General features: G+C 41.5%; 1 protein-coding gene and 1 long non-coding RNA gene across 2 annotated transcripts in view; both read left to right on the top strand.

Annotated features, from left to right (window-relative positions):
• The window catches only part of LOC309797580, a 117,413-nt gene that overhangs the window by 41,905 nt on the left and 61,643 nt on the right, over positions 1-13,865 (top strand). The gene's annotated exons all lie outside the window — the stretch shown is intronic.
• Positions 10,498-13,865, top strand: part of LOC309797579 (uncharacterized protein) — a 51,958-nt gene continuing 48,590 nt past the window's right edge. Inside the window, exons 1-3 of the mRNA XM_082646074.1 lie at positions 10,498-10,629; positions 11,104-11,154; positions 13,251-13,296. Of these exons, the coding sequence (XP_082502200.1) occupies positions 10,595-10,629; positions 11,104-11,154; positions 13,251-13,296 (132 nt within the window). The 5' untranslated portion in view covers positions 10,498-10,594. The remainder of the gene's footprint in view (positions 10,630-11,103; positions 11,155-13,250; positions 13,297-13,865) is intronic.

Below are 13,865 nucleotides of genomic sequence, written 5' to 3'. Positions count from 1 at the left end.
AGTACCTGAAGTCCTGCTTGTTCTCAAGGCTGACCACGGGGCTGGGTGAACTCAGTGAAGGAACCGTATACACTTAGTATTTCCTTGCTTGCTCACACTTTCCCTCCTCTGATACACCCTCTGCAAGACTGATCTTCCCCTGAAACCACTTTCCACCTGCTACTGTCATCTCAGGATCATTTGCTTCCCCTTCCTAGTGCCCCCCTAGTATGCCATTGCAGCCAATTCATAATTTGATAATCATGCTGCTTACCATATTCTCAGCAATTTTGGATAAATTTTATTCGCTTTATTCCATAGTCTTCACCCATCAATAATCTTCCTTAACTTCCTAGCTGCAGGTTAACCCATTCGGAATCATTGCTATTTCTTTCTCTTCTTTGGCAAATCCTTTCTATCTTTTAATGTCTTTTTCTTGTCTCTCTACCATCCTGCCTTCCTGAACTTCTTTTTTTTCCGTTTAATTAACCTTTCAATCTCCTTCCCCAGTTTCCTCATAAACATTGAGAGTTTATTCCTCACACGTTAGACAGCGGTTTATGAATGGCCTGGCATAATGGACTCAGAATGAGTTGGCACCCCCGAGGTACCTGTCTTGCTGGGGAGCCACAGGTGAAGGGCTGTCTGCTGGACATATGTTTGCATGGAGTCAGGCTGAGTGGCCTCAGGGTGTTTACTCTGCACTTGTGTGTGTTTCTCCCTAGTTGGTTTCCTTGTCCAGCCACCTGTGACCTCCCTCCATCCAGCCCAGGGAATCCTTCTCATCACAGGTTTAGGATGTTTGTCTCGTTTTCCATCACATCCTTTCCCCAAAGTTGGGTTGTGAGTTGTTCCCATTCCAAAGACCTTTCCTCTTTGAAGAGAAAAGAGAAAATCTTTTCTCTCCTTTCCTCTCACTTCACTTCTGCTCTATTATCTCCTCCATCCAGAATGGCCCACTGACTCAAATGGGTGTAGATCCGAAGATGGCAAGAACTGCCAGCAATTCTGAGATAATAATACGGATGGATCAGGAAAACTTGAAAGCCTTTATCCCGCCACATTAAAAAAAATTGCACTTCCAGTGTATTCAGAGTCTCAGTGTAGAAACACAAATGATAGAGAAATTGAATTACACACAAGTTTTTCTTTCCTCCTTTCCTGATTTATTCTAATCCTCAAAGTTAACATGATGAACTATTTGTTATGTAAACTTTCAGACATTTTCTACCCATGCACACTTTTCTTTTTTTCACATAAGAGTGTGAACTAGGTCACTTTCAACATGCTGTGATTCTGTGATTCACTGTCTCCCACCGAGTCATCCACTGATAAAGTCATCTGTTTCATGGAGAAAGATTTCCAATAGCTAATAGCCAATGTCTGTGGAGTGCTTACTCTGTGTCAGTTTCTTGTAACTACTTTACAGATCTTTTGTACAACGTACCCATGAAACAGGTACAATTATAACCCCCAAGTGACAGATAAGTGTAGATAAGTACAAATAAATACAGAGGCCAAGTGACTTGCCCAAGACACTGGGAAGGGCTTCATGTGGAGCCTGAACCTCGACATGCATCGGAAGGTCCCCACAGGAGAGAAACCATATACGTGTGGGGAGCGTGGTAAGCACTTCAGTCAGGCCTCAAGTCTTCAGCTTCATCAGAGCATCCACACTGGAGAGAAGCCATACAGATGTGATGTGTGTGGTAAAGTCTTTAGTCGGTGTTCACAGCTTCAGTATCACAGGCGAGTTCATACAGGGGAGAAACCTTACCAGTGTGAGACGTGTGGTAAAAGCTTCAGTTGGTGCTCCAATCTTATAAGTCATCACAAAATGCATACTGGGGATACATTTTATGAAAGCAGCGAGAGTGGTAAGAACATCAAGGAACTGTCAGAGGATAGAAGTTCTACAAAATGTTGTTTTCAAAAAACTCACGTGCAACGTGAATTCTTGCAAGCGTCAGGTCTCATAGGAGAGAAAGTATTTTAAATTAGTTGGTGTTGAAGCAGTAGCTAAACAGATCCTAGTGTTCAGCAGAGCACACAGCAGAGATCCCTTCTGAGTGGTGCAGTAAGGGCTGCATTCAGAACTTTGACATTTATCAGATGTCACTTAGGAGATAGCACTTAGAAAGGAAAAGAGTTTGGTCTGGGCTTTAACAAAAGTGTAAGGATGAGCTAGTCAAAATTGATGTCCATGAGAATGTGCGCTCCATGAGGGCAGGGACTTGGCTGCTGAATCTACACAACCTTATCATTGACTAGTGCTTTTAGGTGTGCTCACCACTTGTGTTTTAAATAAACCAAAAGGGGGAAATGTATAATATATGAAAGTTGTATCCAGATGGGGAAACCTGCCAAATAAAATTAATTCAGGACATGAACTTTTGTTGAAATACTGAAAACCACTGCAGAAAACCAATCTGCAATATATATTTTTTAAATTTATTTTTGGCTGCCTTGGGTCTTTATTGCTGCACGCAGGCTTTCTCTAGTTGCAGTGAGTGGGGGCTACTTTTCATTGCAGTGTGTGAGCTTCTCATTGCAGTGGCTTCTCTTTGTGGAGCACGGGCTCTAGGTGTGCAGGCTTCAGTAGTTGTGGCACGCGGCTGAGCTGCTGTGCAGCATGTGGGATCTTCCTGGACCAGGGCTCAAACCCGTGTCCCCTGCATTGGCAGGCAGATTCTTAACCACTACGCCACCAGGGAAGGGAAGACCCCCAGTCTTCAATATTAATATGCTATTAGCCTAACGCAACTGACTCCTTGCCTCCCGCAGCCTCTGTTCTCAAGTTGTGTGGTTATTTGAGAACCCGTCTAGTTTTCCAAGGACTGTGTTCAGTAGAAATTGAACTACCTTGTGATTTTTTTTCCTGATGGTACAGAGTGAAAAAACATGATTAACTTTGCAACAACAGTAACTGCATGGTATACAATTGATTTTTTGTCTGTCAATATTAAGGCAGGGTTTACTGTAACACTTTGAAAGTGTCACAAAAATTGTTTGTCCCTAGAAAAAAAATTTTTAGTTGACCTTGAACTTACTGATTTCTAATTCTCTGCATTTTCATCCAGACTTTGAAATGTTTGCCTTCTAATTATTGTAGCATTTCTTCTAAACTTCTCAGGTAGGGGCTATGCCATATTCTTCCCCCACATCCATGAGGCAAATACCCAGAAAACTTGTAGGAATTTGATAAAATTATCCAGTGTATTATTGAGACAAGACTGACATTTATGTGCTTTTCCCTATTGGTTGCAGTAAAGCATGGTTTCAGGAAAGGAGTATATATATCAGAATATATTAGATCTCTTTGATTTAGAAATCATAGAATTGGAAGTTATTGATTATGAGATTAAAATACCAAAAAGATGAACACCACATCAATGATGTCACTAAATTTTTTAATGGAAATTAGTGTACAGCTGTAAGAAATTGAGTTTTGATAGATTCCTATATTAATCTGAAGCCGGAAAAATGATGACAGGGACTTCCCTGGTGGTACAGTGGCTAAGAATTCGCCTGCCAATGCAGGGGACACGGGTTCGAGCCCTGGTCCAGGAAGATCCCACATGCTGTGGAGCAACTAAGCCCGTGTGCCACAACTACTGAGGCTGTGTGCCACAACAACTGAAGCCTACGTGCTTAGAGCCTGTGCTCCGCAACAAGAGTAGCCACTGCAATGAGAAGCCCGCGCACCGCAATGAAGAGTAGCCCACACTCACTGCAACTAGAGAAAGCCCGCACGCAGCAACGAAGACCCAATGCAGCCAAAAATAAATTAATTAAATAAAAAATTTATTTTAAAAATTTATGACATATCATAATCGCAGGAGGTACACAGTATGGGCTTTGAGAGGTCACAGATTGTAGCCTTCATAGTATAATCAACCATAAATCTTTGTTAGTGTTTGTGTATGTGTGCATGTGCACACATGTATGTGTACATGCATAAGATCATGTGTAAAGGGATACTCTTCCAGAGTGGTTTTCCTAGGCAAGGAGCATTTTGTGATATTTTTCCATTTTATAGCTTCATGTTATATTTTTTTCATTGAATAGTGGGTATTGCCAAAGCAGGAAATTATTTTAATAGAATTTGAAAAAGTATTAAATAATTATCCCTTGCAGTTAAGACCTCATATGATTGTTCTATATTGTCATAAGGCATATAAGATCAAAATTATGGTATGAACTCTGGAAGCCAATTTCAAAAACAAAACAGTTCTCAGATTATTTTGCATACACAGAAAAATTCATGAGTTTCAACAGTTGAAGCTTTATTATTTATGCTGTGCTTTAACTACAGATCCATAATAGGGAGAGGGAAAATCCTGGAGCTAGAAACAAAAGTGGATATACCTACATTGTGGAGGTTTAAAAAAAAAATTTTCTCTTGTTGAAAAGATGCACATGAGGAGAGAACTGAGCATAATAGCAGAGGACCCTCTGGATGTGGAACCAGTAAGGACAAAGCAGGTTTGGATGGCATTCCATACGCAGACCAATGGTGGTATTTTTAATATAGTTGGTTAAAGGGCTTTATTTAGCAAGTTACAGTTGACCCTTGAACAATATGGGTTTGAACTGGGCAGGTCCACTTATATGCAGGGTTTTTTTTAATAGTAATTACTACAGTACTACATGATCTGTGGTTGGTTGAACCCATGGTTGCAGAATTGCAGATACAGAGGAACCACGGATATGGAAGTCTGACCATAAGTTATTTATACAGATCTGTCTACCCATCCATCCATCCGTCCACCCATCTGTAGAGAGAGAGAGGGAGTGAGTGCACGTGCTAGGTATTTACAGAAGTAGATATGGAAGTGCGAGGATATACAAACACACACATGTGCATGTGATGTATATAAGCATGTATATCCACGTTTCTATTTCAGGGCTGGAGCAAGGAAAGTGTAGAATGATCCTGGAGAAAATTTACTGTGCCAGAAAGTAGGAAAGAGTGGTGGGACGTGTAAAAAGATCCAGCTTGAAGAGACTCACACTGGGTAAATCTGAGCAATTTGACCGTAAAATAAATAATTATCATACAGAATATGAATAAAAAAAGAGGAAGGGAGGGAAGGAAGGGCTCTCATAATAGAATGCCAAACCATAAATATATAGAAGGAATGACGTAATGTAAAAATCATTATTTACAACCATCATAGTAATGATAGGTTCTGGCAAGAGTAATCAATGAATTATAAAACTACTGGTTGAAAGTTTACAAGGAGCAGGATGCTACAAAACCCAAAATATCTCTCCACAAAGTATTGATCACAACAAGAAATACAGTAGGTATAAATTTGGTGAACACTACCTTAGCCAAGAGGTGAACATTATCAATAACAGAACAAACGAACGTTTTAGATCTCTGGGGTATGATATACTGAGAAGGACGCAACGTTGCTTCAGTATTATTTCTGACAGAAATAAACAACCCGATCTTATCACAAGGAAGCATCCACGTTGAGAGTCTCCTGTTTCACAGTTATGACCACAGGGAGCATAACTGGCCAAAGGTCCCAGCTGCTGCTCTTAAATCCATCACCACGTTTGCCTGGAGGCCGGCCTTGCCCCTGATTGCTCCTAGTCAGCACAGCAGGGATCCTAAGGCAGGCCATTTCTTGGAGACCAGCATTCCTCTGTCCAGTGACCTGTTTTCAAGGACTCTGACAGCCTTGAAGGATTTTACGTAGATGACAAGGCAGTCTCGGATGATTTACCAAATCTTTCTTCCAAATCTTCACTCAGGGTCAGACTTGCACTATGCGCTGATAGTTCTGCCAGCCTTCCAGAGCTCCCTGCCATTTTCTCTCCGATGTTTCCCCTAATGAAATATTTGTTCATTAAAGTCTTTCTCAGCACTTTGCCGTCTAGTTCTTGGAGGACCAGGACAAACCCCAAACCCTAGAAGCATCCCTTTTTGGCTCTTTCTAGTAACCTTCCTTTCCATATGGTAGCCACTAGTTTGTAATGGTGTAGATTCACTTAGCCTATTTTGTACTTGATATAAATGGAGTCATGTAATAGGTGCTATTTTGTGTTGGCTTCATTTGCTCCACAGTATATCCATGACATTTATCCATATTGATGGGAGTGGATACCGTTGATTCATTTTCATTGGTGGATATTATTGCAGTGTGTAAACATATCAAAATCTATTTATTAATCCCATTATTGGTGGGTATTGGGTACTTCCCCATTCTTGGCTATCACAGTTAGTGGTGATGTGAGCAATCTAGAATGTGCCTTGTGCACTTGTTTGAGGGATATTTCTATGGGTGGAACCAAAGGGTTATAGGGTATATGTTCAACTTTGGTAGATACAGTTGACCCTTGAAGAATGCATGGGCATGAGGGATGCATCTGAGTCTTTTATTCCATAGATGTTTTTAAAATCTCTCTCACTTTTGGCCCAAGAGTGCTGCGTTTGGGTTTACGGTGTTTCTTAACTTTGAAATAGTCCAATTTTTCAATTTTTTCTTTCACAGTTGGTGATTTTTTTGGTCTTAAGAAATTCTTCCTACTCCAAGGCAAAAAGGCTGTTATCTTACGTTTCTTTCCTAAAGCATCATTGATTACTTTTCAAATTTAAGTCTGCAGATCTTCTGGAATTTATATTTTTATATCCTATGCAGTAATGATTAATATTTTTCCCATATGGATATCCAGCTGACTGAGAACCAAGAGTTGACCCTTGGACAACATGGGTTTAAACTACACAAGTGCACTTATACGAGGATTTTTTTTAATAGTAAATACTGCACTACTACACGATCCAAGGTTGGTTCAATCCTCAGATGCAGAATTGCCGATTATGGAGGAACCATGTACGTACAGAGGACTGGCTATAAGTTATACTTGGATTTTCAACTTAGCAGAGGGTTGGCACCCCTAACCCCCTTGAACCCTAGTTCAAGGATCAACTGTATTAGCAAGAGTTCTTTCCCCTCTCTGCTGCAGTGTTTTCTTTTCTTTCTTGTTTCTTTTGGCCGTGCTGCGTGGCTTGCAGGATCTCAGTTCCCTGACCAGGGATTGAACCAGGGTCACCACAGTGAAAGCGCCAAATCCTTACCACTAGACCACCAGGGAGCTCCCTGCAGTGTTTTCTTTTTACACGTTGTTATAATGTCTGTTTCAACATGGATTTTGATGTCTATTATCTTGTCTATCCTTGAGCAAACACCAGACTATCTTATATTGTAGATTTATAGTAAGATTTAATGTGACTCATATCTTTCTTTTCATTCTTCTTTCAGATTGTCCCAGCTCTTCTTTTATTTTTTATTTTTATGTTTTTTTAGATGTTGGGGGTAGGAGTTTCTTTACTTATTTTTGCTGTGTTGGGTCTTCGTTTCTGTGCGAGGGCTTCCTTTAGTTGTGGCAAGCGGGGGCCACTCTTCATCGTGGGGGCCGCTCTTCATCGTGGTGCGTGGGCCTCACTATCACGGCTTCTTGTTGGGGAGCACAGGCTCCAGACGCGCAGGCTCAGTACGTGGCTCACGGGCCTAGTTGCTCCGTGGCATGTGGGATCTTCCCAGACCAAGGCTCAAACCCGTGTCCCCTGCATTAGCAGGCAGATTCTCAACCACTGCGCCACCAGGGAAGCCCCCAGCTCTTCTTGTAGCTCTTTGCTTTCCCACATAATATTTGTAAACATCTCATCAATTTCCAAGGGAAAAAATGCTGATGTTTTTATTGGGGTTTGATTGAGCCTATAGATCATTTTGAGGATTACTGATATCTTTGTAATATTGAATCTTCAAGCCATGAATATCACTATTTTTAAGAATTTCTCTTGGAGAAAAATAAAAGTGGATCCCATGTAATAAAATGTACATAAATAGACTCCAAAATATTTAAAGGACCTACATGTGAAAGATAAGTCTAGAAAGTTAATTTTTAAAAGGTAGAAATATATTTTTTCACCTGAGGAGTTTCAGAAGCACAGATATTAAGAAATTATTGGTTGATTATCTTATAATGAAAGATTTCTATTCCATGAAGAACACAATAGAAAAATTTTAGAAACACGTGCCCAATTAGGAAAGGATACTTGTAATTGGTAAAACTGAAAAGGTATTAATAATCAGAATATGTAATAGAAATGAGGAAGAAAAGGATAGCATCCACATTAGAAAATGGGGCAAAAGTTGTAAGTAGACACTTATAGATGAAGCTACCAAGCATTTGAAAAAAGATCAAACTTATTAGAAATCAGAGAAATTTAACTAAAACAAGATACTACTATACATTTAATACACTAGCAAAATGGTGATGAGTCGTCCAAATGAAGGTAAGTGGTTGCACAAAAACCTGACGTGCAACTCTTTGGTAATCTGGACTGGTGTAGCCGTTCAGGAAGTCAATCTGGCTATATTATTAAGGTATACATATTTGCTATGAAATAATTTCCCTCGGGTATGTACTCCAAAGAAATTCTCAGATACGTCTATAAACAAATGTAAGAAGATGTTTATTTTATTATCATTGGCATGGCAGTTGGAAGAGTACAGGTAAAATGTGGGTGCAGAAAATGGAACTCTATGAAACAAATTAGATAGATGGGTGAATGTTTTTTTTGTTTGTTTGTTTTTCTGCGGTACGTGGGCCTCTCGCTGTTGTGGCCTCTCCCGCTGCGGAGCACAGGCTCCGGACGTGCAGGCTCAGCAGCCATGGCTCACGGGCCCAGCTGCTCCACAGCATGTGGGATTTTCCCAGACTGGGGCGTGAACCCGCGTCCCCTGCATCGGCAGGCAGACTCTCAACCACTGTGCCACCAGGGAAGCCTGGATGGGTGAATCTTAAAAATATACTCCTGAATGAAGGAAATAAACACCAGAATGAATTTTATGACACAATATTATTGATATGAATTGAAACTATACACAAGTGCACATTTTGCACAAGAACACACCCAAAAGAAAACACATCAAACAAATTAGAATGGTAGCTTACGGGGTAGAGAAGGGAGTGGAGGGTGCCATAGGGAACAGGAGGTGAATAAATAAAACTTAATCATGTTACCGTATTTCATCATGCTATATCCAAGATTTCACTTTACTTGTAGTGGAAAGAAATCCTGTGTGCTATGTTGGCTTAAGTCAGGAATAGTTCTTGGAGGATATTTTCCTGAAAGAATTTGGAACACATTTTTGAAAAAATCTTTGTTTATACTATGGATGATCTTTTTTTGTTTGTTTTGTTTGTTTCTTTAATTTCTGTTTTGTGGGTGTGTGTGGGATCTACTTTATTTTGTATTTCATTCATCTGATCTTATATTTTTCCATCTGCCTTCTTCAGTTTTATTATTCATTTATTAATTTCCTGAAATGGATGTTTTCTGAATCAATTTTCAACTTCCTTTCTACTTTGTTTTGTTTTGTTTTGTTTTTGTTTTCCTTGCTGTACGCGGGCCTCTCACTGTTGTGGCCTCTCCCGTTGCGGAGCACAGGCTCCGGACACCCAGGCTCAGCGGCCATGGCTCACGGGCCCAGCCGCTCCGTGGTATGTGGGATCTTCCCGGACCAGGGCACGAGCCCGTGTCCCCTGCATCGGCAGGCGGACTCTCAACCACTGCGCCACCAGGGAAGCCCCCCTTTCTACTTTAATATATGCTTTTAAGGCTCAACATTTCCCTCCATGTATGTGTTCAAATCTCCAGATCCAATTATGAATTTGAATGTTTCTCTTCATGGTTCTGTCAATGTTTGCTTTATAAAGTATCAGCTGAAGTTATTAGTTTCTGAGAATTTGAAACTTTTATGACTGTGAAGTGTCCCTCCGTATGTCAACTAATGCTTTTTCCTTCCCCTTAAAGTTCACTTGGTCAAATAGCAATGTCACAGATTTGATAATTACAGAAATAACTTGAGACCTAGGATGTTGATGTCTGTCTCTAGAAAGGATTTTCCCTTGCTTCTGCACGGGTTGTAAGATGCTAACCAAACACGTTCACCTTTACACAATTTCAGGGAATGAGGTGTTTTGGCGTTTGGCTTCAGTCCCTGCCAAAGAAAGCCCAGTTTCCTTCTCCCCTTATTCCAATGGTGAAACTCTTTGGGGTTTACCAGGAAGCCTTCGTGGCTGGTAATGCTTTTATGTCGCTTAGCCTCTGGAAGACGTCCAAAATTCTACTGAGTTTGTACGCCTTTCAATGAACAGAATCTACACTCTTCTGAGGCCTACACAGTAGAACGGCAAGACGGCCTGAGACCTTCTCAGGGATTCCGGAAAGTGAAAACCAGAGTGAAAACATGTAGTCCAGAGCTCGTGCCGGTAGACACCCCCGCACCCACCCTTGCATTCTGGGACATGTAGTCCAGAGCTCGTAAACTCGTGTAGTCCCATATACTGCAGCTACAGTAACGCCTCGCTGTAAAGGTTTACCCGCGGAATTCTGGGAAATGTGGTCCAGGAGTTCCGGGTTAGTCGCAGGCACTTCCGCCCCAGGAGGACACGCAGCAGCCATGTTTTGCCTGATGACGGAGTTTCAGGTCCGCTCTTCACGACCCATTCAAGCTTCCCCTTTGCAGACCTTTCATTTGGGGAGAAAGAGGAGGAGCGGCTAAAAGCGGAGGTTTGAGGGCCTGGAGTGGTGATGTACGTCCCGCGGGCGGAGCTTCTTTGCGTTTGGTAACGTACCCGGGATGGGGTGGGCTCAGGTCGTGCCTCCTGGGGTTTGAGGGTCTCCCCGGTTTTCTTCACCCCTAACCTGACCCCGTCCCCCACCTATGAGCTAGCCCTACCGCTTCATACGGCGTCACACTGGGTGAGTTGCTTAACTCCTCTGTGCCTCGGTTGCTGTTCGGTAAAAGGGGGGAAAAAGGAACGCCTTGTTAATATAGTGTTGTGAGAAGAAACGAGATAGCACAAGTAAAAGGTCTACAACTGCCTGATACATTGTTGGTATTAATACTACGCTAATTCGGGAGGCACCCATTTCGCAGCGGGATTCTGTGAGCCCAGGAAGCTGAATTGTCCTGGACTCCTGGCCTGTTTTGGGAGGAGAGGACTTGTAGCTGGTACGGGGGCGGAAGGGGGTGCGGTATGAATTAGTGGGGATGGAAACACAGCCCTGGTATTTCACAGTCTCCTTTCCTTCCCCAGCCCTGGCTTCTCACAAAGCACTGCACGGAGGAAGAGGCAACAGAGCCCCACGTGAGTAGGACTTGGCATTCTTCTCCTTAAGGTATTCCTATAAATTGTAGAACGTATGAGACATGGGTAACGATGATAACTGAGCCTTGGTCACTAATTTCCATTCTAAAAGCTTTATGCAAATGAACACTTTTCCATCAGGCGGTGGCTCTGTGAATTGGTACTGCTGTTTTCTCTACTTTAAGGCTGAGGAGCTGGGGGCAGGGAACACAACCCTGTTGGCCCATCCTCACCCAGATGGTAGGAGGCAGAGCTGGGGTTGGGACCCAGGCAGTTTGAGTCCAGCAGCTGAGTTTGCTAATCCCTTTGGTATATTCTCTTTGAGCATAGGGTACTGGCTAGAATCATATCATGAAAGGAGGTCGGGACTTAATTGTGGGGACCTTGAGAGCAAGGTGTAGGCTATTTTATGAGTTTTTAAGATAGTTTTCTCAACTGGGTCATTTATTTTATTTCAAATAATATGTATATCATAGAAGTAGCATAATCATTATGGAAAAATGCAGATATATACATAAAGAAAAATTTTAATTATCTGTAACTTTAGGATGTAAAGATACCAGTTGTTAATGTTTTCGTGCCTTTTTGTCTGGTTACTCTTTGTGTATGTTTCTGTGTAGTGGAGGCTGTTTTTTTGTGGGACTGATGTTACACTGCAGGGCTACTCAAATTGTGGTCCACAGACCAGCGGCCTTGGCATCACTTGGATAGAAGTGCCCAGCCTTGAGCCCCATTCGAGACCTTCTGATTTATAATTTCTGCGTAGGGGGTCCAGGAGGCTGCGTTCCAACAAGATCCCACAGTAATTCACATGCACCTGAAAATTCGAGAAGCTCAAGAGAGGGTCTTTTCTGGAAACTGAGGCCGAGGAAATTGACCCTGCTGGATGTCACAGATAAAACTGAGCTGGATTCACCAAAGGCCTACTTAGTCCAATGATTTTATTCCCCCACTAATTATTGTCAACTGTCAGGGCCCCTTTCAGAATCCTGAATTGAGCAGAAGACAGCAAGTGTAGAGTCAAAATGGAGGTCGTTAGAAGTTGTGACGATATCTCTCTCCCAAGCTTTGGGGAGTGGAATCATTGCCATCTTTTGTACTAGATCGAACCCGGGCCCCCTGCATTGGGAATGTGGAGTCTTATCCACTGCACCACCAGGGAAGTCTCCCATTTATTTCTTAAACTTTCCTATATTTATAATGATATAATTACAATTCAGATTCCTGTCTTTTTTTCATTTGAATTAGGTATGGACTGTCAAACTATTTTTTACTGTTGTTGCAGAATCCTGGCTTTTATTAGTTCTCTTTACCTCTGTGCATAATTGTCAAAAGGGTACTTCCTGTTTAAAAAGAAACTTAACGTCTTTTTATACCTTTTGTAAAAAGTTGTCCATGTCAATTTAAATATTATTGTTGCAGTCACAAAATCTTTAGGAAGACAAGCAGAGATTTTCGGAAGTCTATAAAGACTCTCACATAACAGGGCAACAACGTAGGACCTCCACATGTCTGACAGTCTTCTGTTGGTAGAAATCACATCTCTAAGGATAATTTCTCACTAAAATATCATCTGCTTTACCGCAGTTGCTAAGAAATAAGAAACCCTGACAGTGGTGTTCTCAGAGCTTCCTACCTTATGACGATCTCACGAGGTGGATGCCCGTGTTCTCCCCTACTGGCAGAGGACAGAACTGAGGCGAAGAGATGTGAATAACTTGCCCAGGGTGACACTGCTCGTGAATGGCGTAGCCTGATCAGAGCCCATGCATATTGACTCCAAAACCTACTCTGACTTACATGGTCTCTGTTTACACCATACCCAGAATAAGAATGACCCCTGTGGAAGCTGCAGGCACCCTGTGAGGGGGCCACTGTGTATGGATGGGCAGGTCATTCCTCACACAGCCACTGAGGGGGTTCACGGGGGCATCTGGTATCTGCGTGGGGCTCTGCTCATCAAGCATAGTCAGCTGTAGCCACCCCGAGGACTGGGAGCCTTGGTAATTCACAATTAGCACCACGTGGGTTAGTGACTTCTTTTTCTTTAAACCAGTTTCCAGTTTGACTTCTTCTTTCCCTGTCTGTCTTGCTAGGACTCTGCACTGCCCCAGAAGGAGAGAGAAAATGAGCACATTCCAGGTGAGTAGAGCTTGCCTTTCTTGCTGTTAAAAACGCCATTTTTGTACTCAGGTTGGACACAGGTTTTCCTCCTTTTTTCTTTTTCTTTTTTTTTTTTTGATTGGAGTATAGTTGATTTACAATGTATTAATTTCAGGTGTACAGCAAAGTGATTCAGTTATACATATATATACATATATTTTCAGATTCTTTTCCCTTATAGGTTATTACGAAATATTGGGTATAGTTCCATATGGGTTTTCTCTTTCAAGGAGAGTCTAAGCATATGAGGAACTGAGTGTGCCATGTGTGCTTTTTTTAAAATTCCTGTTAAATGTAATTGGTTTCGGTTTTAATTTGTTTTATTTCATCATTTTTTTATTTTACAAGTAAAAGAAAAATTAAGGGAAATGAAGGACATCTTCCAGTCTACTGCTTACCTGCTTACAAATTAGCTGCTTTTATATTTCTGTAATCTCTTCATCATATGTATTCATGGATGTGTATTTGTATTTATAACATAGATACAGTTTTAAATTGTTTTTTTCATTTAATACTAGCTAACGTTCACTTTTAATTGCTTTATCATG

Source organism: Mesoplodon mirus, assembly GCF_964341445.2.
Source record: "Mesoplodon mirus genome assembly, contig: HAP1_SCAFFOLD_752, whole genome shotgun sequence".
Lineage (NCBI taxonomy): Eukaryota > Metazoa > Chordata > Mammalia > Artiodactyla > Ziphiidae > Mesoplodon > Mesoplodon mirus.
The sequence above is the reverse complement of the archived record's forward strand: the minus strand, read 5'-3'. Positions and strand labels throughout refer to the sequence as shown.